General features: G+C 41.0%; 4 protein-coding genes across 4 annotated transcripts; 1 reads left to right on the top strand and 3 right to left on the bottom strand.

Annotated features, from left to right (window-relative positions):
* Nucleotides 1–976: 976 nt before the first annotated feature.
* On the bottom strand, nucleotides 977–8,011 carry cyld2 (cylindromatosis (turban tumor syndrome) 2). Its single transcript, XM_088422625.1, has 14 exons — nucleotides 7,845–8,011; nucleotides 7,301–7,767; nucleotides 6,023–6,155; nucleotides 5,555–5,778; nucleotides 5,308–5,476; nucleotides 4,333–4,465; nucleotides 4,092–4,196; nucleotides 3,816–3,895; nucleotides 3,369–3,435; nucleotides 2,438–2,570; nucleotides 2,246–2,354; nucleotides 2,036–2,154; nucleotides 1,748–1,952; nucleotides 977–1,546 (listed from the first exon to the last, which is right to left on the bottom strand). Exons 2-14 carry the CDS (start codon nucleotides 7,733–7,735, stop codon nucleotides 1,341–1,343), a joined length of 2,118 nt encoding a protein of 705 aa, XP_088278751.1. The 5' UTR covers nucleotides 7,736–7,767; nucleotides 7,845–8,011; the 3' UTR covers nucleotides 977–1,340.
* On the top strand, nucleotides 7,824–24,247 carry snai1a (snail family zinc finger 1a). Its single transcript, XM_088422626.1, has 8 exons — nucleotides 7,824–7,972; nucleotides 11,093–11,203; nucleotides 13,224–13,351; nucleotides 13,442–13,508; nucleotides 15,070–15,334; nucleotides 19,999–20,452; nucleotides 20,958–21,458; nucleotides 22,989–24,247. Exons 6-8 carry the CDS (start codon nucleotides 20,377–20,379, stop codon nucleotides 23,171–23,173), a joined length of 762 nt encoding a protein of 253 aa, XP_088278752.1. The 5' UTR covers nucleotides 7,824–7,972; nucleotides 11,093–11,203; nucleotides 13,224–13,351; nucleotides 13,442–13,508; nucleotides 15,070–15,334; nucleotides 19,999–20,376; the 3' UTR covers nucleotides 23,174–24,247.
* Nucleotides 10,820–15,954, bottom strand: LOC148418693 (glutathione hydrolase 7-like). The gene is made up of 15 exons (XM_088422769.1): nucleotides 15,873–15,954; nucleotides 15,373–15,581; nucleotides 15,148–15,299; nucleotides 14,513–14,630; nucleotides 13,605–13,672; nucleotides 13,440–13,513; nucleotides 13,187–13,368; nucleotides 13,029–13,116; nucleotides 12,810–12,943; nucleotides 12,624–12,712; nucleotides 11,796–11,888; nucleotides 11,603–11,720; nucleotides 11,367–11,501; nucleotides 11,236–11,299; nucleotides 10,820–11,163 (listed from the first exon to the last, which is right to left on the bottom strand). The coding sequence occupies exons 1-15, from the start codon at nucleotides 15,952–15,954 to the stop codon at nucleotides 11,045–11,047; spliced, it is 1,725 nt and encodes a 574-aa protein (XP_088278895.1). The 3' UTR covers nucleotides 10,820–11,044.
* Nucleotides 16,539–18,414, bottom strand: LOC148418692 (uncharacterized). The gene is made up of 4 exons (XM_088422627.1): nucleotides 18,279–18,414; nucleotides 17,605–17,739; nucleotides 17,306–17,402; nucleotides 16,539–17,150 (listed from the first exon to the last, which is right to left on the bottom strand). The coding sequence occupies exons 2-4, from the start codon at nucleotides 17,711–17,713 to the stop codon at nucleotides 16,895–16,897; spliced, it is 462 nt and encodes a 153-aa protein (XP_088278753.1). The 5' UTR covers nucleotides 17,714–17,739; nucleotides 18,279–18,414; the 3' UTR covers nucleotides 16,539–16,894.
* Nucleotides 24,248–25,202: the final 955 nt, after the last annotated feature.

Below are 25,202 nucleotides of genomic sequence, written 5' to 3'. Positions count from 1 at the left end.
CCCTTGTTTGAAGGTCTTCTTTGATACTTGGAATGCTGTTGTGCTATGACTTTCAAATATGGAGGTGACCAGAATGTGGGCCAGAGAACGCAAGGCAGGCCGACCTACCCTTGGTAACCTTGAGAGCCAACAGCACCAGATATCATGTAACAACGCAGGAGTTTCAGACTGCACTTGATGTGCAGTGCAGAGCATAAGGTCACCGGCCATGTGTTTAACTGTAGTAACTAAGAAATGTTGTCAACCAGAAAGTGTTTCAACAACAGTTGCTAGCATCTCCGTGGGTCTTGTTTACATCATGTGAACGCCTCTTTTGTTATTTTAAACGGCTTTAATGGCCTAAGACGGGCGCGTGTGTATTGTCTGTTATCTGTAATAGGTCTGAATCTATTCACCAAAGCAACTTTCATACATGCTATCATTTTAACGGTAATGAAAATGGTCTCTAATGCGTGTTTTGATGAATCCGCGAGCAAGCAAAATACGACGTGAAATTATGGCACTCAGTTCCGTGAATTCTTGCTGAGTTTGCGAGCCCATTTCCATCCAGAAGGGGGCGTTAAAATCTACTATAAAATCCACCAACCTCCAAAGTCCCATGCCATTTTCAATATCAGTGAAATGATTAAAAACGTTTAAATACCACTCTAATAATATTGCTAAACGAACATTACGTGCATCATGCACCTTCGTAACTTATTATATAACCATCCTACACTCATGGAGTAAACGAATGTAGATGTAGAGTATTTTTTTTAACTCAGATGCAACGTCTTCAAATAGTTTGTAGAGCGCCAATCCATGCAGAATTTGATTCAGTAAAGTGAAACTTCAATATTTTGATGCATGAAAATGACGCACATTGGAATTGTTTACAGTAAACACAATCTGACCATATTTGTATTTTCCGCACCCCATTTCTCAAGAGACAAAAGATAAATGCTCAAGGAGACTCCAATTATCTTTCAGGTCAATCTAAAGTGCACAACTAGAGTGTTTATTGCATAAAACCAAAGAAAAAAAGGAAAGCATAACAACATCCACATAGAACATTCTAAGTCTAACCATACATTTGAAAATTCATGACAAAAAATGAAAAAAAAAATGCAATGAAAACGTAACAAAAAAACTGTTTGGTTTATATTCCTGATATGTCTGAATATGTAAAGCAAAATCTAGTACTAAAGAGTTTCCTTCTAAACAGTACTGCATTTTTTGTTATGTTGAAAAAAAAATCCCCTCCCTGCTGTTTGGATGCAATAATCAAAACCTGTTTGATAAAGTGCAAAGTTATTATTTAGGCACTGTTGCAAGAACACTGCGTCCTTGGAGTCATACATTTAAGGCCCCTGTTGATTTGTACCGGACAGAGTCATTCCCGGCTTCTGGTATAAAAACATGTAGGAGTCACACAGCAGCCTGCGCACAAGTTCAGGAGCACACGTGGGGTTGACCCTTGCCTGCTCCTCCTCAGACTGTGCCATAAAGTCACCCAGCTCTGGACAGGCTTGGATCTCTGGGATGTTGAAGCCCCTTTGATCGTCGCCTGCGAGGAAAAGCAGCGATGAGATCAGTTATCAGCTTGAGAGGAGATTAAAGAGACAAAAGAAGTGCATCCTTATCTGCTTTATCAGTCATGAGCAACCGTTTCATTCGAAAACCAAAACATGTCAATGTTTGCACGAACATTTGGGGGGAAATACGTCATTGCAGCGCTTAAAAAGAAGATAATGATCAAGATCCTCACCGCATCGATCTGCCATGCTATCAAAGAAGAGCCAGGAGTGTGGATCAGAACCAGATTTGACAAAAGACACATAGTGACTGGTTTGGATGCAAAGCACAGCAAACAGCTGCATCGTTTGCCGAGGTGCAGGGGAACCTGTAGCTACCTCAGCTGGTACTGTCAGAGGTTTTGGGAAATGCCCCTGTCGCGAGGAATGTCTGTGCACCTTGAAAACAAAGAAGCGGTCAAATAAATAGAAAGTCATGTTTATCAATAAGAGTATTATTTCTCATTTAAAAAAATGCCTACCTGTGTGTTGCAGGTTGAGCAGTATTGCTTAATTCTCCCTGGATACAATTTGTGATCTGGCAGGCATTGGAGACACTCATGCTTTGCCAATTGCCCACAAATGAAACATTGCCTAGGAGCTGGAAAAACACGCAGATGTAATTAAAAAAAAAGTTGTTAAATGATTAATTATGGTCTGTTCTGACATATACAAAACCGTATGTTCCTTACAGTTGTACAGGAGGTCGGTGATGTCCAGCTCCATGGACGGAATGATTTGAGAGAACATTTTGTACTTGTTTCCGAACCTTGGCATCTGAACTATCAGACAGGACGGCATCTAGGGAACAGGTAAAATATGATAATGGGATTCATGCAGTAGTTATTCCTTGTTAGTCCTCCCTGGACTCCATGTTCCCGTACCTCTTCAAATTTGACATCGCATGACAGGCAGGAAGTGTCCAGCAGCTGTTGAACTGTGGGTATCTGTGTCAGCTGCTCCTTTTCCAGAAAGATTTGGAATGTGTAGGCCCCTTGATAGCTTTCATTCCTTGACCTGGGGGACATCTGTATTTAGCACCGGTAATCTATCTTATATAAATCACGACCAATATGGTTTTCCTGATGCGGATGTTTGGGGGGAAAAAAAAAAAAAAATTGGCCGAATTGGCTGACTAATTTAAAAATTATAACGAATCAACTCATATTTGTTTCCTCCCAATGCATTTTAATAGGCGTCAATTATGTGCAGAGTTTCATTATTCATAGGCAGGCCTGTGCCAATTCATGCCAATAGCTAATAACTAGCCAATAACATATATAGCGAATACTGTTTCAGTTCATGGAATGCATTGTGTGATGCAATTAAAGAAGCTATAAGGACATTAGTTAATTTCATGTGTTTGCGTTCTTAGTATTTGGTATTCGTGTTAAACTGCGGCTTTAGGTTGTGTGTAAACTAGTGACATCCAGGTCAATTCTTTGCACAGCTTTCTTCCATTTCACCTACAGTAATCATTTCTTGTAAAAATGAAGATTTGTTTTGAATGACAGGTTCATAGAATGACGTCAGCAAATTTATTGATATATATTTAAAGATACAAGGTTACCGTTTGAATTTCTGTTTGTTTATAATAAATATTGACACCAGTGTTACTTGTATGCAACTTATGTAAACGAATAGACTACATAATGGTAAAACCTTAAAATAATTGCCAAATATCGGTCATTTGGCTGATTTATTTTTGGCCAAATTTTGAAGCGACATAATCAGCCCATTTAATCAGCTTTCAAATTAATCGGTTGGGCCCTAATAAAGAGAAGAGATTTAAAATTTGACTGCCCAAGGTCATACCTGAGTTTAAGCAGCGGCTCAATGCCAAGGACCTTCTGAAACAGAAGTGTGATGAATTCTTCTGGGTCTGCAGAGAAAAATGACAATTAAAGGGGAGTTCAAAAAATGCTGTATACGGCCCGTAAGTGTAAACACGGCATTCTGATTAATAGTGCGTATATTAAACGTCAGGTAACGACCAATCATGGCTCAGCTGTTTTTGGTCATGTAATGTGCCGAAGCAAAATGGTTTCCCTGGAGATTGATCAAACCTAATGGATTTTGCTGCTTAATTCATATTCTACACATTCAATATTAATCAGAGATCTGTGTTTAGACAAGTGGGCCCACGAGTAACATGTGATTAGAAAGAAAATTTAGGAATACATTTGCCCTTTAAAATCAATTGTCTTTTTTTTTTTTTTGCAAGCTCAGCATATACGAGAGAGGGCTTCGAAGAATATGCACCTTTTTCCTCTGTTCGAAATGTGTCACAGCCAAGCTGATTGCGGAAATTCATGACGCTGGCAGCAGGCACGAACCCTTGTCTGCAAGACATGCATTTGAACTCAATGAGTCTATGATGCCATGTTTATGAGCACATAACACACCGTCATAAAGAAATCTTTTTTTTTTTTTACCACTTGTGGGTTTTCTAAATGTCAGTGTTTTCATTTTGCAAGCTAAAAGCGGGCATATGAAAAAAAAGACAATGTTGTCTCGATGGTAGGAAATCACTAATACCTGCGTAACCGATTGACTATTTTTCTCAGCGTGGAAGCAATAGGCTCTGCAGTGTCTGCAGGTTTCTGGCAGATATTATCCAAGGTCACAGAAGAGCTGAACAAACTGAAAAAAAAGAAAACAACTGCTTTTTTATCTAGTTGCACTGAACTACTTTGTCACTTGACGTTACCCAAGAATGAAGTTGCACCATGGCATCTACTAATCATTAGGTGTTTGATGGGTGGTGAACTGGTTTTACCTGAAAAGAGTGGCATCCATATAACAGGAGTTGATGTGACCCTGAATCCCTTTCATTTTTCCCACTAACAAAGACATGGCGTCTGATTCAGCAATGGGTGCCACATACTCCTCAGAATCCACATAAGGGGGAACTAGAGCGCACAAAAACATTGGTTTTGCCTTGTGACACATCAAATACAGTTAGCAATACATTTAGTAGTGACAAAACTATCTGTATTTCCAATACATATCCAATGTGTCTCTTGGATAACAAGTTATAACCTTTCACAGACACACAATGTAGACCTTAGGCTTTCAAAAATGCTGTTTTAAGAGTGGACACACAGGGCTAGCATTAACCTTACATTGTATTGTATCAAGCTGGTATCAGCCTTATTTTGGGGTAAGCTTTTATTTAACTTTGTGAGACATGCTGATAACCAGGGAAGCTCTCTGAACCTTCTGTTGGAATTTTACAATCAAGATGTATGTTGTCTACAATGTATTTTAAAAATCATTAAAAAAAATCAACATGCATATGTGAAAAATTGTTCAACAAATAATTACATACCAATGCTTTTTGTTTAAATGTATTATATCAAGTATGCTTAAAATCACCAGCATTCAAGAGATAATTAGTTTTTTATGCATATATTTATTTATTCGTTTGTTTGTTTTATACCAATATTTTTGCTTTTACCAAACATGAATATCGCTTCCAAATATCGGTCATTAGCCTCCTTGACTAATTGGTATCAGCATCTGCCTTGGAAAAAAACATTGGTCTGTCTAGTTCAGGTTCATAAACCTATTTCGTTACCCTGGCAGACTTTTAGATCAAAACATTTTTTTTTTTCACGGAGTCAAACTTATTTTGCCAATTATCTTTTGTGACAATTACTGTCATTAAAAAGTCCTCCCAAAGCCAAGAAATGACACGGTTGGTTCACAATAATTTGTTTGGTAAATGGTTCCATTGCATCAAGCAACTAACCTGGAGGTATTTCCGCTTGGCTGTAGCTGTCACTTCCTGTTGGCGAGCTGACAAACCTGCTGTCAGGGTTACATTTAGTGACGGGGACAAATAAAGCCCTGCTCATTTTGCAGGTGAACAAACGCTGGCCTTTGAATGTCCCATCAGAGCAATTGTTCACATCATAGTCCTGATGGTGCACAGAACACATATCGTCAATGGCACGTATTTGCACAACAAAAGAAAAATGATCAGCTTTGAGACTCACCAATTCAATCCCAGCCCATTCCGAAGTTTTTCCTACCGGGACACCCAGCCACCTCACAACCCCATAAACTGTGACCCCCGTATTGGACATGACCTCCACCAATGTCCCCACTTCCAAAGGTGCATGTGATGTGTTGTGATTTGGACTCGGGTTGATGCTGTGTTCCGCGTTTGATCGAATAATAGGCATGGAGTTGTTGCGCATCACCCCCTTTTTGTTGGTGCCTATGAGAATGGAGGGAGGCTCCGGGTTAAAAAGTCATATGACATTCTGTATCTCTCATCTTTTGACATGCTGTTGGCTAACATAACACAGGTTCAAATATGCAGACAACTCAGCAAGCACGCCAAGCTTTTGCCATGTGATGGCTCCACTCTTCTGCATTCCTGAGCAACTCGACCAGTTTTGCTACTAAGCCGCATTCACTTTTACATTTTCTAATTATGAAGCATTGTCCTCATAACATACCTCCGTGATGGCCAGCATTCCAATTTAGTCCGAGGGGGATTGAGTAAGATGGGACCACCTGGACTATGTCAGCGGCGCTGAACAGGGGCAGAGCCGGGACTGACTTTTTAGAGGATGAAGTCAGCTCGTGATCCTAGAAAGCAAACAGAGAAAATCTGATTAAGACCAGTGTCTCCACACATTTTCCCCTGAGGATCACAGAGAAAAATTGAAAGATGCAACAACCACTAGGAATTTTTAAAATTAATGTATCAGTCACACCAAAATCAATAAATGCATTGCATATTGTTTATGTAGTACAGAGGTTAAAACAATTCTGACCTAAACATCTTTTTCTAAATAGGATTTTGGGGTGTAATCCACCGTCCAATCTTTTGAATGATTTTAATTGAAATAATGAATCCAACAAACATTTACTTAGGTTTGATTTGTTAAAAAATACTGTAAATCCTGTGCAAAATGTTCAACAATCCATACCAATTTTAATTTACTTTTAATGAAAACTTAACATTCATACCGTGCAAAAAAAGAAGCTATTTATAGCTCGTGCATAAATGCCAGTAATTAAGTAGTAATTATCATAAACACAAACCACCCTTTCAGCATTCTGCCAAATGGGGAAAACCTCAATGTCCTCATTAGTATTTATCGCGGCCCACTTAAAGATGGGCGGTGGACCATAAGTGGCCCCCGCCACTGGACTAGTACACACAACTTAGATGGTGACTAGTTTTCTAAATTACACTCTAGTACACTCTGTTTGGGTGGATGCCTTACATCAAGATGTGTACCAATACTTATGTAATTATTTGCCTCAGCCTGCATTCCGCACTCTTGAGGATAACAATCACAAGCATCTTTTTTATGTTTATATCAGTGCGTCTCAGTTAAATTTTGCAAAGCTTGTGAAAGAAAACTTTTTGCCCCCCACTCACCCTGCAGATACGATTATAATCTAAAAAAAAATGTGCAAGTACACCTAAAGTTTATGCTTTTTAACATCAACAAAAGAAAAAAATACAACATGGAATAATTAACTAACTACTAATCAACTACTTTTTTACATTTTGTATTCAGGTTACACATTAGTCTAAAACAGAAAAAAAACGGGTGCATCAAAGTGCCTGAAATTGAAAAAAAAATGCTGCCAATCCTTTCATTGCAATGATATTTCACATGGCTAAAACAAAGTCTTTTCCCCACTATTTGAGAAGGACATGTTTAAGCCACAAACAGAGCTTGTTGCACTATAATAGTGGAATGTCAAAAGGGACTCACCACAAATTCCACCTCAAAGGCCAACATCTGCAGATCATCTTTGTTTTCCTTTCTCCCAATCTGCATCAGGTTCTTCACCACTCCCGGTAGATGCCCCTTCTTGTTCTTCACCACCACCACGTCGCCCACGGCCAGCTCACAGATGGCCGAGAACAACTGCGGGTTGCGCAGCAGTTCCAGGCGCTTGCTGGCCGAGGAGATGAAGAGCAGGAGCTGAGCTTGGTGGCGGCTCAGCGAGTACGTGTCCTCCCACTGCACCGCGCCTCCTTTCTTGGGGCTCCCGGCGTTTGGTCCCCCAGAGTAGAGGAGCCCCATCAGCTCCCCGCTCTGCATCTCCGCCTCCACCCGACCGATGCATCCCCGGGAGAAGCCTTTCCGCGACTTCCCGCGCGTGACAATGAAAAACTTCTCTTTCAACACGGGGTTGGGATCCATTGAATCCAAACAAGGTCAGAAGGGGTTTTGCTCTGTGGAAATGCAACGCAGGAAAACATGTTAACACTCTCATTTGTTTTACAGCAGTGTTGTCAAAACAAGCACTCACCCTGATGGTTTCTTTCGGAAGACAAGCTGGTCTCGCCAGCAACTCAGCGGCACGTCAGAGACAATATGTTGTCTGCCACATAGGAAATCATTCCAGAAATGCAATAACACTTCTTGTGTGCTGACGAGGTGAGTGAGTGAGATTCTTCTAGACTTGTTCTAATATTGACCCGAGTGCGACCGGTCACGCCCACTTGCTTCAGCATTTCATCCCCGCCCTCAGCACAAAACAAGTGCATTCACTGGGACACATTTTAATGACAGCGCGTGACTGCAGTCTTGATAAGATAGTGAGGAATGAATATTTCCCTTTGGCATAAGTATCACAGCATTTTATGACAAATTATTGGGTATATGTGTGTGTGTGTGTGTGTGTGTGTTGTTTTTTATTTTACGTGGTGAAAAATGCATAAATATAACACATTTCTACTTAATTGTTAATAACCAGCTTTGATCAATTTATCTTTTTTTTTTCCAACCTAAATTTAAACGGTGCATAGCACCACACTGCTTTGCTCGTCAAATACGTTTTCAGAATGTGAACTTTACTTGCCAACTAGAGAATGGAAACAAGCTGGCGGGCGAGCTCGCTAGCCTTGGGAGGACAAATCTGCAATCTAAAAAAAAAAGAAGAAAAAAACGGCCAGTGCCACTGATTTTTGACGGCCCTGGGCAGATTAGATTGACTTGGCAGCACAGAGAGACTCCAATTTGTTTGCACAAAGAACCTAACATCCACATACAGAACACGATGCAGTGCAAGCAAGAAAATGGACTATATTTAAATGTACAAGAATATTTCAGCGATTATTTGCACCATTCTCTGGCATAGTCTCTTTATCTAAATGACAAAGGCATCAATCAAACCAATTCAAACTGGTTAGAAAGACATTTTTAAGAGCAATAGCTCATCTATAAGGACTCCAGCTGTCGAACTCAAGTGAACTCAGTTGGTGAAGAGATGCTTTTCTGCTCCCTAACCACTGTCGAGATGCTTTTCAGCAATGTGCCATATCAATATACTCTTACTGTAAATGCTGTTGAAAAAGAGGACAGCAAAATATCTGAAGAAGGGTGCTCAATGGGTCGATGGCATTCGACCGGTCGTTCACGAAGATAGTTTTTGGTAGACTGACAAACAACTACTGTGACTGCAGAGGCACATAACAGGGTATATACTCTATAGTATACTATTCATTTCACCAAAAACACTTCTGCTATCATTAGGATTAACAACACATCTTATTCATATCTGTGCATTTATAACGGTTTGCAATATTGTTGTGGTTGGTTGCATGATGTCACGTGCGCCTCTGCCGTTTTTGCGCCCGATGTGGCCGAACTGAGATGTTTACGTTGCTCTCTACAGTCTCAATGATTAAAGCGATAAAATACAGAGTACTTGGGTCATTCTACGTTAATTCATCGTGAAGAAATGCTGAATGGTTTTGGGGCTCTGATAGTTGCTAGGTGACCTTTTGAAGCCACTGTTCAGCAAAGGACTAAGTGAATATTGCTATCACCAATTAGAAAAAAAATAGTGAGTGGATCGCTGGAGGTTGGTTGCTGGCAACGCAATAAAACTTGACAGCAGCCCTGACTCCAAACTTGTGAGAGTGTCTATACAAGGAAATCTGATTAGCTAATGAGTCTATGATACTCTTTAGGCGCATCCTTTTCTTTTATGTCCATTGTAGTGGACATTTGTTTTTGGTCTATATCGTTTGACTCAAGCTACTCCTACTTGATTGTAGTATTCTCAATCGAGGACATCCTGGACTTTCCACCTGTCTCTCCTGTTTGGGTGGAATATACTTTGTTTCTTATTGATACAAACCGTGTACAAAAACAGAAATATATGAACTGTATGTATGATTTAAGGGAAAGAGAAATAAAAGTATTTTATTCAAAATATGGGGAAATGCAGTGATTAATACAGGAGTTGAATGTATTTACTGTACTTGAATACTTTCCACTACCTGTAAGATACTGGCAGGTGGCTGCTTTTCTGTGCATGTCAAATCAAATTTTGGAGTCCATCCATCTTATGTCATTCATCATCAGGTATAGCTTATATATCTCTGAAGTTACGCAATTAGCTCGATGTGAAAGACAATGAAATAGTGGAATTTGTAACATGTCTATGATGGCAGTACGAGTTAAGGTCTCTTCTCAGCTAACTGACGTTTTAATTAGCCAACATTGAGAACATAACTTGAAAATCGCCACATCACACAGCTGCTGCAAACGACATCAGGTAGAAATATTTACTGTAACCAATCCGTGCTTTGAGTGACATGTTTGTCCTCAGACTCCACACATGTGACACGTCCCACCCTGTGATGTAGGTGGCACGCAAGTTTGACAGTATCTCGTCTGTACATCAGCTTTACGTAACAGGCTTGGCGCTCCTCAGTGAGCACATGCATGCAGGCACTAACTCTTTCGTTTTGTGGAAAATGGAAACACCTAAAAAGGTAGTAATGATGCATTCGTTACAGTTAGTGTTTTTAATTTCCTGTATGATCAATTTTTAAGCATGAAGCAAAACTCAATCACATGCTGAAGTTACCACTTTTCGGCAGTCGTTGTGTTCGACTTACGTGATAGGCTCATGGTGGGTGGAAGGGTAAGTTCAGGAGCAGGAGGATCATGTGAGTTTTCCGTCCAATGAATGGTAAAAGTAACTTAAAGAACACCTTTGCTGAAAGTGATATGCATGCACCCTTTGTAAGGAGGAACTTACCATTGAAGTGGCTGAAGTTTAGCCAACCGCATCAATGCAAAGGACCTAGTTGTCACTGCAGCCATAGCGAATTATAGCAATAAAGACGCTAAACGCTGTCAAATCCAGACCTCGAAGGCCAGTATTCTTGCATGTTTTCCATGTTTCTCTGCCCAACACACCTGATTCTGATGATCCTAATCATTTGAATCAGATTTGTTAGAGAGGCATTGAAAATATGCAAGATACCGACCCTCAAGGACTAGAGTTTGACATCTCTGATTATCAATCTTTTGATCTTCCACCATAACAATGCATCTTAAAAACTAAAAAGCTGGTAGAGGGTTTTTCTTAAAAATGTCTTAGATTAAACTGCCGAACAAAGAATAATAACTTTATTTCAGCATGTTACAATTCCCACTTCAGTGTCATGACATTTTGTATTGTTGGTAGAAGGTCATGAGAACATGACACTTTCAAGAATAGTAGAAAGTCCATTTCTTAATTACGTCTTTGTTCCTTAGCACTCCATGGACTGACGTCTCCATCCTCTCCACTTTATGCCCCGTTGCATTCACAAGTTCTGGAACCTGAGCTGTGGACAGTTATAGTGGTAATGAAGTTAATCACAACAGGTAACTTTTGTAAAATCTGTTTGCACACTTACACATTGCATCAGGTCCTGTCAGCAACACATCTTCATTTTCATAAAGCAGGGAACGTAGTAGCACCTAGAGCACACGTGGTAAATGTTTCGCATTACAAAGTAACTAACAAGCCAACTGCTGTTAATGCTACCTGAGTCATTGTAGTTAAACTGTATCTTCCTGATACAACCAGTACCATATAGGTACCACATCTATTCCAGGCCGGTGCCACTATTGTGGGTATCAAAGCCGACAGAGGTCTTTTCGAAGGTTGGATTTGGTTCATCTAATTAAAAAAAATAAATAAATAAAATAAATAAATTATATATATATATATATATATATATATATTATCTGATGGATTTTATTGTGTGTAACTGCACTCACGCTGTTCGTTTTGCGTTGGTCAACGGTTTTGTCCGGCCAGCTGAAATCAAGGATGAGGCTGTTAAGAATGATGCCTGATTGAGTTAGGATTCGGCTCCCAAATGGTCTGCTCAGTGAACTGCAGGAGATTCATCTTGCAAAAGAGTGTTTCAAAAATCAAATGCCACATACCAATGTCATATTGCCTTCTCACCCTGCCACTGACACGATGAGGTCATCTGCTCCAAATACGGCTACTTGTCCACTTGTCAGCTTGGTGTGGTCCTCTGATGGAGATTCAAGTGTTCTTTGGTGAAGCATGAATGACTGTTAAAATGTCTGTGTCCATACATATGAGGTTATATAGACCAGGAGTCGGCCACCTTTACTAGTCAAAGAGCCATTTGACTGTCCCCCAGAGAGAATAAAAAAACTAAAACACTGGGAGCCACAAACATCTAAAATGAGGATGGTTAAAAGTAAGTAATCCTCTCACTTAGGAAAGGAAAGCCGGGATTAAATGTTCCACCTGAAGCTAACTAAAAGAATGCCATCTGTATTGTCATTTTATCACATGTGGATTGTGCAGGATGCTCTTCAAATGAATTAAAGACCAGTTCACACAATGTGGAATTTATATTTGCAAAAAAAATATTCAGTTTCAGTCATAAGTTTGGAAATGCCATCAAACTCAGGCGGTCTCAAATGCCTTCAGAGCTCAAAACATTCGTGAAAAAGTAAAAAGTAAAAATAAATAAGGGCCACTGAAAAAAATACTAAGATGTGCAAAGCAGTCATCTTGGCAAAAAGTTCTATCTAAAATGCTTTATTTTAACGATAGGCTAGTTCGATTCGATGGAGTCATTTTTAAATTCACAAAGAGCCACAGCAGAAAGATGCAGGTCCCTGATATACACTATCATAATTAAAATAAACCATGCGAAAAGCAGAAAAACAATAGCGCCACATGCTTAGTGTGTCTTTAAATTCTTATACAAAGTGCTTTGTTCAAAAAACATAATGATGGCTTTGTGTATTTTACCTTAGTATGTCAGTGAGCAGCTCAGTCACAGACAAGTTATATTTCGTGCCACTTGCCATTGTGAAAGCTGCCTTTAGAGCCTTTGCAACCTAAAGAAAGACATTTTTAGAGGAAGATGAACACAATTCCTCTTGACCAAAATAGACAAACCTTTCATGATATACATTATGCTGTGCAGCTCCATACCTCACTGGTCCAGCGGAGTGCCGTTTGATTTTCAGAGGTCTTGTTTTTGTGGCGCTGGAAGCCCTCGAAAAGCTTGAGAGTCAACAGCAAAACTGCACCGGCGGATGGTGGAGGAGGAGCCAAAATTCGAAAATCTAAGAAAAAGTAACAACCCCAAATCTGGTCTGGACAAAAATGGAAGTCGTTCTTTCATCTACAGATAATTTCAGCATGACTTACTTTTAAAAAGTCCTTCCAATGGCTGACCGACTTCCACGGTGTAGTTGCTCATGTCCTCGCTACTCAGTACTCCTCCATGGCCTTGCACCTGGAAAAAAATAATCAACAGTATTAAGCTTTAATCATATATCTTGAATGTGCAAAGCTGGTTAAATGACCTCTTCCTCTATCTCCTGTGATAACTTTCCTCTGTAGAAGTTTGCCAGGTCACTTTGAAGGACTTGAGCTAAATTGGGCATCCTCAGAAATGAACCCGGAAGCAGAGCTCGGCCGTCTGGGAAGAACAAGTTCCTGAAACGGGCCATCAGCTGCTCTCCCTTGAGGTTTGCTATTGCATCAGCTGTAAACAACACAAGATTGATAATGACGTGTGATCTTGATGAAGACAATCTGATAAAAAGTATGACTTACAGAGACTCTTGGATACATTAAAACCCACTTTTGCCACATGAGCAGCTCTGGTGACGATATCGTTCCAAGGTAATCTGCGGTCAAAAGGACGACATCTGATTCGAACATGTCAAAACTGTTGACTTTGATATTTTAAAATGATCTTTTGCTTTTCTTTCCTTTTACCTGCCATACATTTGATGAGCTTGATACAACCCTTTGAGCATTCCAGGCACTCCCACCAAAAGACCTGCCTACATAGTTTGAAAACAATAAAAAAATAAAAATCAGGCTGTAGTTTAGAGTAGGGCCGATCAATAGAAAAAAATTGTAAGAAATAATTTTCTTTCCTCCCAATGCATTTTAACAGGTGTCAAACATTTGTTGACCTTAAACAAATTTCATGAAAGACATATTTTACTGCATATTTTCAGCACTAAGGCGCACCGGATTTTAAGGTGTACCTTCATTGAATTATGATTCAATTAAATATTAAAACTTCAATTTCATCAAATATTTTGTTGATTTAAACAGTTTCTGGATTTTATAAGATTGCACATTTACAAAAGCGTGTGGTTTTTGCACCTCATAAATTGCTTACAAACTGAAGCATATATAGCATATCAAAATTTCAAACAGGGTGTTATAAAAAACGCAATTGTAAAAAACACATTTGTAACTGAAATGCAGAGGTAAAATTTGAAGAATTTACATCCCAATTAAGTTACTTTTTTTGTCCCTCAAACGAACACTCGCGGTTTATGCACTGTATAAGGCGCAACAAATAAAGCCCACTGTCAACTTTTGAAAAAAAAATGAAGGCTTTTAGGTGCACCTTATATTGCGGAAAACGTATATTTAGGAATTCAAGGGTATGCTATGGATTTAATGACACTAGAGTTATTCAACTGCTGTAAATGGTTAGAGTACACAAACGTTAAAAAGTAAAAAGAAATATGCAAATATTGGCCATTTAGCACATTATTGTGGGACGATGCTTTCAGGGCCTTAATCTGCCAATTAAAATCGGTCTGGCCCAAGTTTATATTTTCGAACAGTGAAAACGATCAAGCGACTTTTCATTCCTCACTTACCTTTTGTCCAAAGCCATTTTGCAGCAACTCCTCAATAGGCTGTTTTGGTGCCGTCCCCTGAAAATTTATGACCTTTGTATCATTCAAACGAATGTCATGAACAAGCATCACCCCTCCTCTGCATTTAAAAAAACAAAAAAAAAAAAGCAAGGTAAAGATGTGAAGTTGTCAAGGGGGGAGCTATAGTACATGGTGGTCATGGCCACCCCCACACATGCTGACAAAAGCTGGTAAACATAGACTAAAATGTATAGGGAGAGATTTGGAGGAGGAAGAAAGTAGTGTGCTGCTGACCACGGTTTAAATTTCAGTTTAAAAAAAAATGCAGAAGTTGGTCATTCATAATTAAGTGGAAATGTTCAGTCTTCTGTGTTTATAACTTTTTTCACCAAGCAAAATTGTATCATCAGGATACTCATTCAATCTGAATTTTTCTGTAGCATATCCAAATACAAAAAAAACAAAAAAAAAAACAACAATATTTTTAAATCTAAATATATGATATACATTAGTTTTACTTCGCAAATTCCTAAGACGTAACTCTGGCCACCCCACAGACGAAAATTCTGGCTACGCCCATGGTGATCGGACACCAAATTCCCAGGAGTGTGTAGAGAAAACCTGAGGAGCCTCACCCACCAATACCAAGCACATGTGGATGCACCACACCCAAACACAAAGTTGCAGCGATGGCGGCATCCACACTGGAACCGTGATCATCAAGGACTCTCTGGCCGAGACCTGTGCAGCGTTCGTTGGCCGACACCAACACTCCCTCTACAAAGAGCTGAAAAGCCGCCAGAATGACAACCTCGGCATGCAGTAAGTATTCAACTTTAATATACTATCAAATAGCATACCGTATTTCCACCAAGGTAAATCTGCAGTATTAATGCAGTAGCCACTCCAATGGCACAGACGACAGAGACAATGTAAAAGCGTACAAGCGCATTGTCCCTGACGCTTATCTTTGCTTTGTTAGAGTTGATATCCTCCTGCTCACAGAATTGAGGCCAACCGGAGGCCACTTGTTGCAATGGTATGTTCTTGGTGACTTTGCTGACATCTGCTGAAAGTATACCACATATCGTATATTCTCTGTGGGGATTTAGCAGTCAAAATCAACACACACAAAAGGTGAGAACAAAATGACATGTTTCCAAAAGCTCTACCGGTTTTGCCTGAGGAAAAGTAGCAAGGCAAACTAAGCAAATATAGATCAGACAAAAGGAACAAATGCTTACAAAAAAAAAATTATATATATCATTTGCCTTGCTTATATCATACAAGTTAACTCTCAAGGCATTCATCCTTCTGGGTAGATTCAGGCAATACTTTTTTGAATCACAGTGGAACTCACCTGTCTTGAAATGAGACAAATCAAAACTTTTGTAATGTCTTGTTGCTTGACTGTTAAGTTCTGCATCAGGCGAGTCTTCCATGGCCCAGAGCGTCCACCAAACATTAATTTGATTCAGGTGCAGGTCTTGTGCCTTGCTATATATGAACTTCACTCCTCCCACAGCATAGTCACAGCTGCTATAGCTGAACTTCCAACTAATGAGGTAATGAAGAACATTCACAGGTAATGAATGCATTTTTTGGTATTTTATTGTTGTGTGTAAGTAAAAAAAAAAAAGGATAAACACACATCAACGCTTTTACAGGCACACTTTTCACAAGCATTTGCATCCATGAAAGCAATGCATGTCAATTTAAAATAGTCTTACAAAACTACCAGTTTTGTTTAAAGGGCCCGTATCTTGGAAATTGAAGTTTTAACCATGTTACAATATTGATTTCTCCTCCCAAGTGTTTTTTTCCTTCATTAATGCATTTTGAAGAATTCCTTGCTTATTCTGAGCACCGCCCTGTCCGAGCAGATAAACATAGCTCGCGAGAGGCGTTATGATGACAGCAGGCCTTCGTGCCGCCTCTTCACTGCCCCGGTACTTCTTGCGCAAGAGTTAATACATACCCACCTTATCTTCATTCCAGGGTTGGGAAGGTGAGATTTTGCACCGAGTTAGCCAAGTAAACAATGTTTCTTTTATTACTGTGGAAAATGTCAACATGGCAAAAATGTGTGTTTGGGAGCATATAGCTGGACAATCAACGTTGTAGTACATATTTCCCTCGCGGGCAAAACTGTTATGAGAAGTGGTTTCCTGAGGGGACCGATTTAATAGTAGGAACAGGTGTGTGTGTGTGTGTGTGTGTGTGTGCTCTCTTGACACATCTTTTGATTTGTTGGCAACTCCAGTTCATTTCAGTGCATGATTTGTCCATTCATAGAAGAATTATGGCATGTAAAACAATGTAATTTAAAAATGTAAATGGTATCAGCTCAATGGATGTGTGACTAGTGTCCCTTGCAACGTTTTAGTGACTGAGAGTGCGATTTCCCGGCTGTTGCAGTGGGAAGAATTGGCGCTGGAATCCGTGCCGAACACGATTGTGTCGCTGAATAGCATTTCGGGACATGCGGCGGTGGGATGTGCAAGATTTTTGCATGCATGTCAGCTTTGTGACCTGCTCTTGCAGGGCTTTATGAGGAGAAAGCAATGTTGAGATGGCTCGAATGTTGCTGGCTTCTTTGCTTTCAATTGTGGACTGCTCACTGGCTGGATCTGTAACACTAAAAAAAAAAAATTCAATCTTCAGCTACTCATTTTGCATGCTTCAAAATAAGGTTTAATGTAAAGATGGACTAGTGCTACTGTATAATTCATCTAAAGGAAAGTGTTAAGTCATAGTTTGTCAGCATTGTAGACATTGAATTATATATTTTACCTTTTGGGTTCTAGTTTTGTAATAGTCGTTGCATTCGTAGCAGAGTCTGATAATACCATGGGGGCCGCCGCTCTTGGGATCTCTGCAGAACTGCTTTCTGTGGAGACAAGTGAAGGAATAATAAGACCTGCTGCTGAACACCCAATGCTTAATGTTGATATGTTCCGTTGGTCATTACAATAGTTAAAAAAAAAAAGAAAAAGCCAGAATATGTCAAAAATGCTTTTTTATGATGTATTTTAAATGTACACAGAAGTTTCACCAGCTCAATCAAACTGTACAGTAGATGCACAACCAACCTTGACAAGTAACCATAAGCCATTCTTCTTCCACCACTTCTTCGGATCTGACTTCCTCCGGGGTCTCTTCCTCTCCCCCAAAAAGCAGATAAGCCAGTTTTCTGAGCATCACTGGTCCTTCAGACGTATCTTTAGCTAAGGAGGATCAAACAAATTCTTAGCCGGTGGATACACGATCTCACAAGAGTATTCTTTCACACTTTGAACGTTTGACATTCGTCCAACAAATAACAATGTTTGGTCAGCTGACTTGGACGGCCAATTAAAGATCGAGATTCAAATAATGATGCCCACCCCACGTGACATTCATTGTTAGGGCCCATCTGTCGCTTGACAAAGGCGTTGGCAAAACGGATCTTAGAATACGTCTGAAAATAATAAAATCGCACACTACTAGTCTTAATTGGCGCACTAAGCTTCATGAGACAACAATATTGTTAATAAATTTAAAATGTTTTTTTAAGCGTTTGAGACGAACTTCATGCACCCTATTGACTCGCGGATCACATCAGTCACTACATTTATATTCTGTCATTCTTTGGTCAAAAATTAAACTTAGATATGCAGTACGTCAAATCTAATAAGTTAGTTCTGTCACGTCACATGTAGCTACTTTATACAAAGTATGTTTACTTTTTTGACAATACATCAAAAGCTTCAAAGAAGATTCTTACCTTAAATTAGTTTCTCGGGTTGACTCACTGCCATGCAGTCGACATTAGATTGTTTTTTTTTTTTTTTTAAATAATGTGTACGGATTTCAAATGCTTAAAAAGCCAGCAAAGCTGTCGTTGCCGTTTGTATTTCAAATGTTCGACCAATAAGACAAGTGGGTAGGCTCAAGACTCCGCCTACGACGGGAAACCACCAATCGGAGTTTGCAGTCTGGCCACACGCTCCTTTTTTCTTTTTTTTCCAATTCTTTATCTGATACAAAGCAATACAGTGCAAATAACATAACGACCGCCAGGGGAACACGGAGTCAGTAGAATATAATATTATCTATATTAAACAAATACTGTACATTAAAAAGAGCACACAAATCACCGATTTTAAATCCGCGCTGGACATGCTTGTGGAGTCTTGGCCAAAGAGCACACTTTGGTGACAAAATAATCACCTGCATACTTACAGAGACCGCGTGTCCGTTTTTGCCCCCATTCGCGAGTTATCATGCTTGCAAATGACCCATTGAGAGGCAGCCGTGTGAATTTAGTCTCATGTTACAGTCCAGCGAAAAATACATTTTACAACAACAAATAGTGCAACATATCGGTGTTTGCAATGGTATTTGCATTATTCTTCAATAAAATACAATTGCACAATCTTCAACTTTACTCGTATTTTTGAAAGAGTGGTTTCAATATTTTAATGTTTTTTTTTCGCAAATGTTAACGGAAACAATAGCTTTTTCATTAGCATAAAGTCGCTCAAAATTTGATTGAGCGTTCAGCAACAGCCTTTTGATTCAACGTCATAATTACGGGGAATTCCGAATGTTACAGCAGTCCAATGACGTAATATGTAACTTCTGCTTTTGTCCGCCAAGTGGCGCTTTTGCCCTAACGTCCAATTGTTATTTTTTTTTTTAGTCGCTCCATTTTAACATGTGCTTCAGACGAGGGTCAAGCGGTTTCATTGTTTACAGTTATAAAGTTCCGACAAACTTGACGATATCAAGTAAACCACCTATCTGCTATCTTTGTGCACGTAACATGTCGCCCGCAAAAAGTTTGTTGACCCAAATGTGCCTCTAATGACCCATGCATACTTAAAAGAATCATCCTTAGATGTTGAGAATTCAATCATTTCACAATTCAAGTGGAGACCATCTGCTGTTCTAACGTCAGGGTAACTTTGTTCTATTCTGCGCTTTATTTAGCTCAAGAGAACTAGATAAACCATTAGAAACAACCTAGAAATACTGTGAGAATTAGTTTTATAAATGCATTTGATGTCTCTCTTGTGTTTGATCTTGCTAAACCACAAGTGTTTCTTGTAATGCGTGTCCTAAAACCTTCTTAAGTAGTTCAGCTAACACGATCTGGTGACTGTGTGTCGCAGCATATGATATGCTCCATTTTTTTCTAATTAAAACTTTGAATGAGTCTTCTGTTCCGTGAGGCAAATCAGCATGTCCGTCATTGATTCTGCGTTTCCATTTGATTTGAAGCCATTACCGGTGTTGGTGCTGTAAACCATCGGCTTAAACGCGATCCCCGGCTTTTGCTTCAATATTTTATGGTTGCCATTAAATTGTATTCATTTATTTCCCGCCTCTGACTTTCTGGTCAATGTAAAATTTGCTGTAGGCCCAAATAAGGCCCAAATTGAGTGAGAATCCATCTGCAATTTTAGATGAATCTCAGCTCCTTCAACTTTGCTTGCCTGCAGGTTAGCACGGCTGGAATCCTGTCTGCTAACACTTTGTGAGCGCCGTGTTTGGGTTGAGGAACGCATGAAGCCCCTTTCCTGCACAGAACAGCAGGAGGAGGAGGAGGAGGGAGCTGGTGGCGGCGGTGGTGGGGAGGGCCCTCGGGGCGAGCACACCCCTACCGCCTGTGTCAGTATTTCAGAACAGAGGCCAGCATTTAGTCATTCTACATGAAAGCTGCAGGCACGCTGCTCTGCTGAATTTCACTTCAACTTTTGGACTATTGGAACACACATTTCTATATTTCCCACTCGGCAGAGGACTGTTTTGTTCCAGATTGGACATCCCACGCATCGCCGGATACTTTGACCCACAGCATTTCCACACGCAGAAGGAAAATGCCTCGATCTTTCTTGGTTAAAAAGTACTTTGCCAAACAAAAGCCCAACTACAGTGAACTGGAATGTCAGAATGGTGAGTTCAGCAAACCTTCCTTACGTAATTGCGCACATTGGTGAGAAAGTCTTCCAAGTGTAGATGCTGGAACTGTGTGTGTGTGTGTGTGTGTGTGTGTGTGTGTGTGGGGGGGGGGGGGGGGGGGGGGGACTGCAAATGTGTTTCTTTTTTCTTTTTTATTTTAATGCGGTTTAACTCCACATCCTGTAACTTCCCGATAGTTGCGGCCCGTTAGATGCGCTTTCCTTCCTTAGTGGCGACAGACAGAGCTCCATTCATGTTACGAGCCCTTGCGAATATGTGGGAGGAAACTGCCCATGAAACCTTCCAATGGCTGCAACTTTAGCGCCCCCCCCCCCCCCCCCCCCCCCAAAAAAAAAAAATCTAAAATGGGTGATCAAAAGAGTCCGTTAAGTTAAAGGGATCGGCGCAAACATGTGCATCCAATGAGCTTGATCGGCGCTAAACGCCAATGTTTTTGGTGTGAACCGTTGTTTGAACTGTGCCTCCATCTCTCTGTCAGATACGTCACTGGACAAATACCCTGTGGCCGAGCTCTCATCCAGCGCCACCTGCCTGACAGCGGGTCTGGTGTGGGACCTGAGCGTCCTGCCCGCTTTGTACCTGCCCAGCTCCCAAACGGAGCCCTCGAGCGTCCCGGGCCCCTTGGACCTCAGCTCGCCGTCCAGCCTCAGCAGCAGCGCCAGCAGCAGCGGCGAGGAAGACGAAGGGCGTACTTCAGACCCCCCCAGCCCGGAACCCGTGCACACGTACGCCCCTCGCCAGCGGATGAAATGCACCGGCGCCATGGCCCATGTCAGTCCTCCCGGGGAGGAGGAGAGGGAGGCCCCCGTTACCGCAAGCAGGCCCGCCTTCCTCTGCAAGCACTGCCCGAAAGAGTACACCAGCCTGGGGGCTCTGAAAATGCACATCCGCTCGCACACCCTACCCTGCGTGTGTACCACATGTGGAAAGGCTTTCTCCAGGCCGTGGCTGCTGCGCGGCCACATCCGCACACACACAGGTGAGAGAACCCGCAAATCCTTCTATCGACCCGGGCTAAAGTCTACATTTGAAGTCACGGGTCAGCCGGTCAGTCCCGTGTCGCCGTTGCTGTAAAACCCGAAGGGTCGGCGTAAACCGCGGCAATCAATGCGAGGTCTTCCAAACTGGGTGCAATCGCATGCGCGGGAAGCCCTGCGTAGACTCTGCGCTCATTTGATCACGCATTGTGTTTAATGTGCTGACAACAATGCCCCCCTTGCTAATTGTGTTATCGTCGCTTTTGGGGAAGACGACACAATGAGGACAAAAGGGTTTTATCAAGTGCTCTTATCATGGAGCACTTGCGGCAACTTGTTAGCATGCTAATCTCATTTGGCCCTGATTTAATCATGCTAATTCACTCAGTCTTCGACCGCACCAGTGTTTCTTCATTATCCACACAATGCGTGTGTTTGTCTGACTGAAGTGTTAATAAGAGACGTTTGTGAATTCAAAGGCCCTTGGCGCTACCTGCTAAAGGCTTTGCTACCTCTAAGTTTAAAAGTCAGAGTGAAAAGTTTTTCTGGACCTAAAGAATCACTTTAGAAAGCAAACCCGACAATCCAGTGTGATTGGATGGTAGGTTCACAACAGTTTAATTACTTTAAGGTTTAAGGCCTGTTTAGAGTGCTGGCCAAATTTGGATTTTTACCCCATGCAGATGGAAACTGAATGGCTCATTTGGGAGTTTGAACAGTCGCAAAGTACATGAAATCAGAGAGCGCGTTTGGGAGGCAGTTTCAGTTTGCATCCCAATCTGAGCAGTTCCAAAATCACCCGCTCTCGTCGTTTCGGCTATTTCCGGAGCTGCGACATCGCAGAAGCCATGTCAACAGGGACTTCTGAAACCTCGTTTGTCTCAATATCTCCTCAAATTCCTAAATATTTCTCGCCACAGCGCACAGACAATTGTGCAGCATCTCTGATGTGGCCCGCTCTCTTTCTATTATAACTTTATGCCGGTAGCCCTAGCAGTGCATGGAGTAACTGCATTAGCGATGGCTCAAGCTTCGATAAGGTCGGAAGAACTCGAATTGCGTAATTAATAGTTGATTCTTAATCAAACTATGCTCGACAACTTCTTTGAAAGTACATGTATGTATTACAGAACACAGGAACTCTTTTAAAGAGAGAAACTGCCTGCTAATTTCAAGCATTCTGACTCTAGTCTGCCTTTTTGCTATCATAATGTCGCCTCCGGTAGGCCTAGTGGTAGATGGAGTAACTACACCTGCGTTGACTCAAGCGTCGTTAGGTTTGGAAGCACTCGGAATCCTGATTAAAACCTAGTTTTTAATGTAACTAGGTTCGATAACTTCCCAGAAATGACAATAATTTCAAAAAGGAGAGAGCTTTTTGATGAAGTTTTTTTTTTTTTTAATTTCCCCTTAGCTTTTTTTCCACAAACACATTTGATATCAATTAATGGTGATGGTGCTCCTCCATTGTGGACATCCTTTCACATCAACGTGAACCTGAATATTAACACTTTCCCTTCTTCCCTATTTAGGCGAGCGTCCTTTCTCCTGCCCCCACTGCAACCGGGCCTTTGCCGACCGCTCCAATTTGCGAGCCCATCTGCAGACCCACGCCGAGGTGAAGAAGTACCAGTGCAGCGTCTGCTCTCGCACCTTCAGCCGCATGTCGTTGCTGCAGAAACACAGCTCCTCAGGATGTTGCTCCGCCGCCGTGTGAAAGCTCAGGATGGCCGAGGAACCGGGCTCTTCCTCAAAAGCCCGAGAGCCTGATGACATTTCAGCTTTAAGAAAAATGGAAGGAATCAGTCCTCGATGTGGATCTGAATTTTACAAGCCTTTTAGCCATCCCCCGCAGATCTTTTCCATACTATTTTTTTTTTTTTTTTTTGAAGGCTGTTGGACCAAATCAGAATCGAGCTGATCTTGACTTGATATCAGCTTCTTTTGCTGCCATCGCGTGCATTCCGAAAACCAAATATGTGCTGAAGCGGGGGTAAGAGGTGTTCTTTCCTGTTTCCGTCGCCGGACAGCTCAGGATGAGTGCCCAGACGCAGCTGCCGAGAGGTAGGGGTGGCGTGGGCGCTATCAACCTCTCAGCGTGCCCCCAAATACGCACGCACACACAAAAGCCACGGCGCACACACAGCTGTCCATTGGTACCGTGGCGTAGATAGACGAGGTGCCAACAGGTGCTTCGCCGATGACCTTGGCTGGCGGATAGCAGGTGACATCCGCCGCAAGTCGCCACAAAGGACGCCGACGGTGGTCTTAAGCCTCTATTTTGACTCCAGCCCAACCTTCTCTTTAAACCATGCCTTCCGACGATAGGAACACGCGAAGCTTCACGAGCCGTGCACTCGATGTTACCACAGTGTTAATAATAGCAGTCAAAGCCATACGTGAGATGAATTTGTGCCTAGAGAGTTTCCTTTTTGTTTATCTTTGTCTTATTTACCTCATTACCGTTTGCGGCCTTAATTCCTGTTTGCAGTATTCAAATCAGCAATAACCAAAATGTTTCAAAGCAAAAAGGCTGGGACCAAACTTTTTTTTTTTTCTTCAACGTTTACACCATGGAAACGTGGTTGCCTAATATGTGATGAGAATCCTGCAAATGGACAGTACAAAGATGAATTGTATAGTTTATTGAACATGTATGGCAATGTTTTATAGTGCAATGTGCAGATGATGTTACTTCAATTTTGTACCCTGCTTGTGTGTTCAGTATTTTGTGTATGCCCAAAAATGATTCTGATTTTCATTCAATAAAGTAATTTATGTTTATTACAAAGCGGTTTCTGGCTTGAGAACTTCAGCAGAGGCAAGGTGCGCTGCACCTGCCGTGATGTGTGAAAGGAGAACAGTTGATACGTTACGATTAAACAAGGTCCTGTGTAATCATTAACCGGCACTTCAGCATCTTGATATTGGACGTGTGGAGTGAAGTGACCATTGTGCAAAAGCAATTTTGCAGGTGAACACGCTGCATGATGGACGGGGAGGGGGAAAAAACATGAATGCACCTGTTGTCAGTTTCCACCTGCCTTTCACTTCTCTCTGTTGTCGCTGCGCAAACACAGCAGCCTACGAGCAGCGGCCGCGTTACGAGTAAAGTTGAAACACAAATGACCACTCGTAAAAGAATATTTACTTTGAAAAGGTTGAATTTGGATTGAAGATTTGTGTGAGACTTGTTCTGCTTTTATCTAGAGAACCCTTGATGAAATCCTATTTTTTCATTATCAAAATGACCTTGTGTTTAAGGAATTCTAAAATATAGCATGACTATGCGCTCTAAAGTCTGAACAGATTTAAAAAATATATACAGTATATATATATTTTTTTAATGTAGTTTGCATTGTGCCTGTTGTTCCATAAGCCTGGCGCTTGCAATGTGGAGGAAACCCACAAAAAAAAAATAAAGAACCCAATTAGGGGTTTAAAAAAAAAAAAAAAGGACCCACCAAATATTTGGGTGACTGGCTCAACTTTCTGGGTTGTTTTACACCATGCAAGCACCAGACAACCCAAAATGTGTATTGCTCTATATAAAAACAACTGAGCAAGTTGGGTCGGATCGATGCAAATATTGCATCGTTCCTATTTTTACCCATTTGAGTTGTTTAAACCGAACTGTTTTAGGGGTGTGTTTTTGACTGACTCGTTTGGATATACTTGTGCGCATAATAATAGAACCATACAAATTCCGATTAAACAATGTTTGCGTGCTTAATTTTCAAACGTAT

The sequence above is a fragment of the Hippichthys cyanospilos genome, chromosome 9 (assembly GCF_059441005.1).
Source record: "Hippichthys cyanospilos isolate Australia breed blue-spotted pipefish chromosome 9, RoL_Hcya_1.0, whole genome shotgun sequence".
Taxonomy (NCBI): domain Eukaryota; kingdom Metazoa; phylum Chordata; class Actinopteri; order Syngnathiformes; family Syngnathidae; genus Hippichthys; species Hippichthys cyanospilos.
The sequence above is the reverse complement of the archived record's forward strand: the minus strand, read 5'-3'. Positions and strand labels throughout refer to the sequence as shown.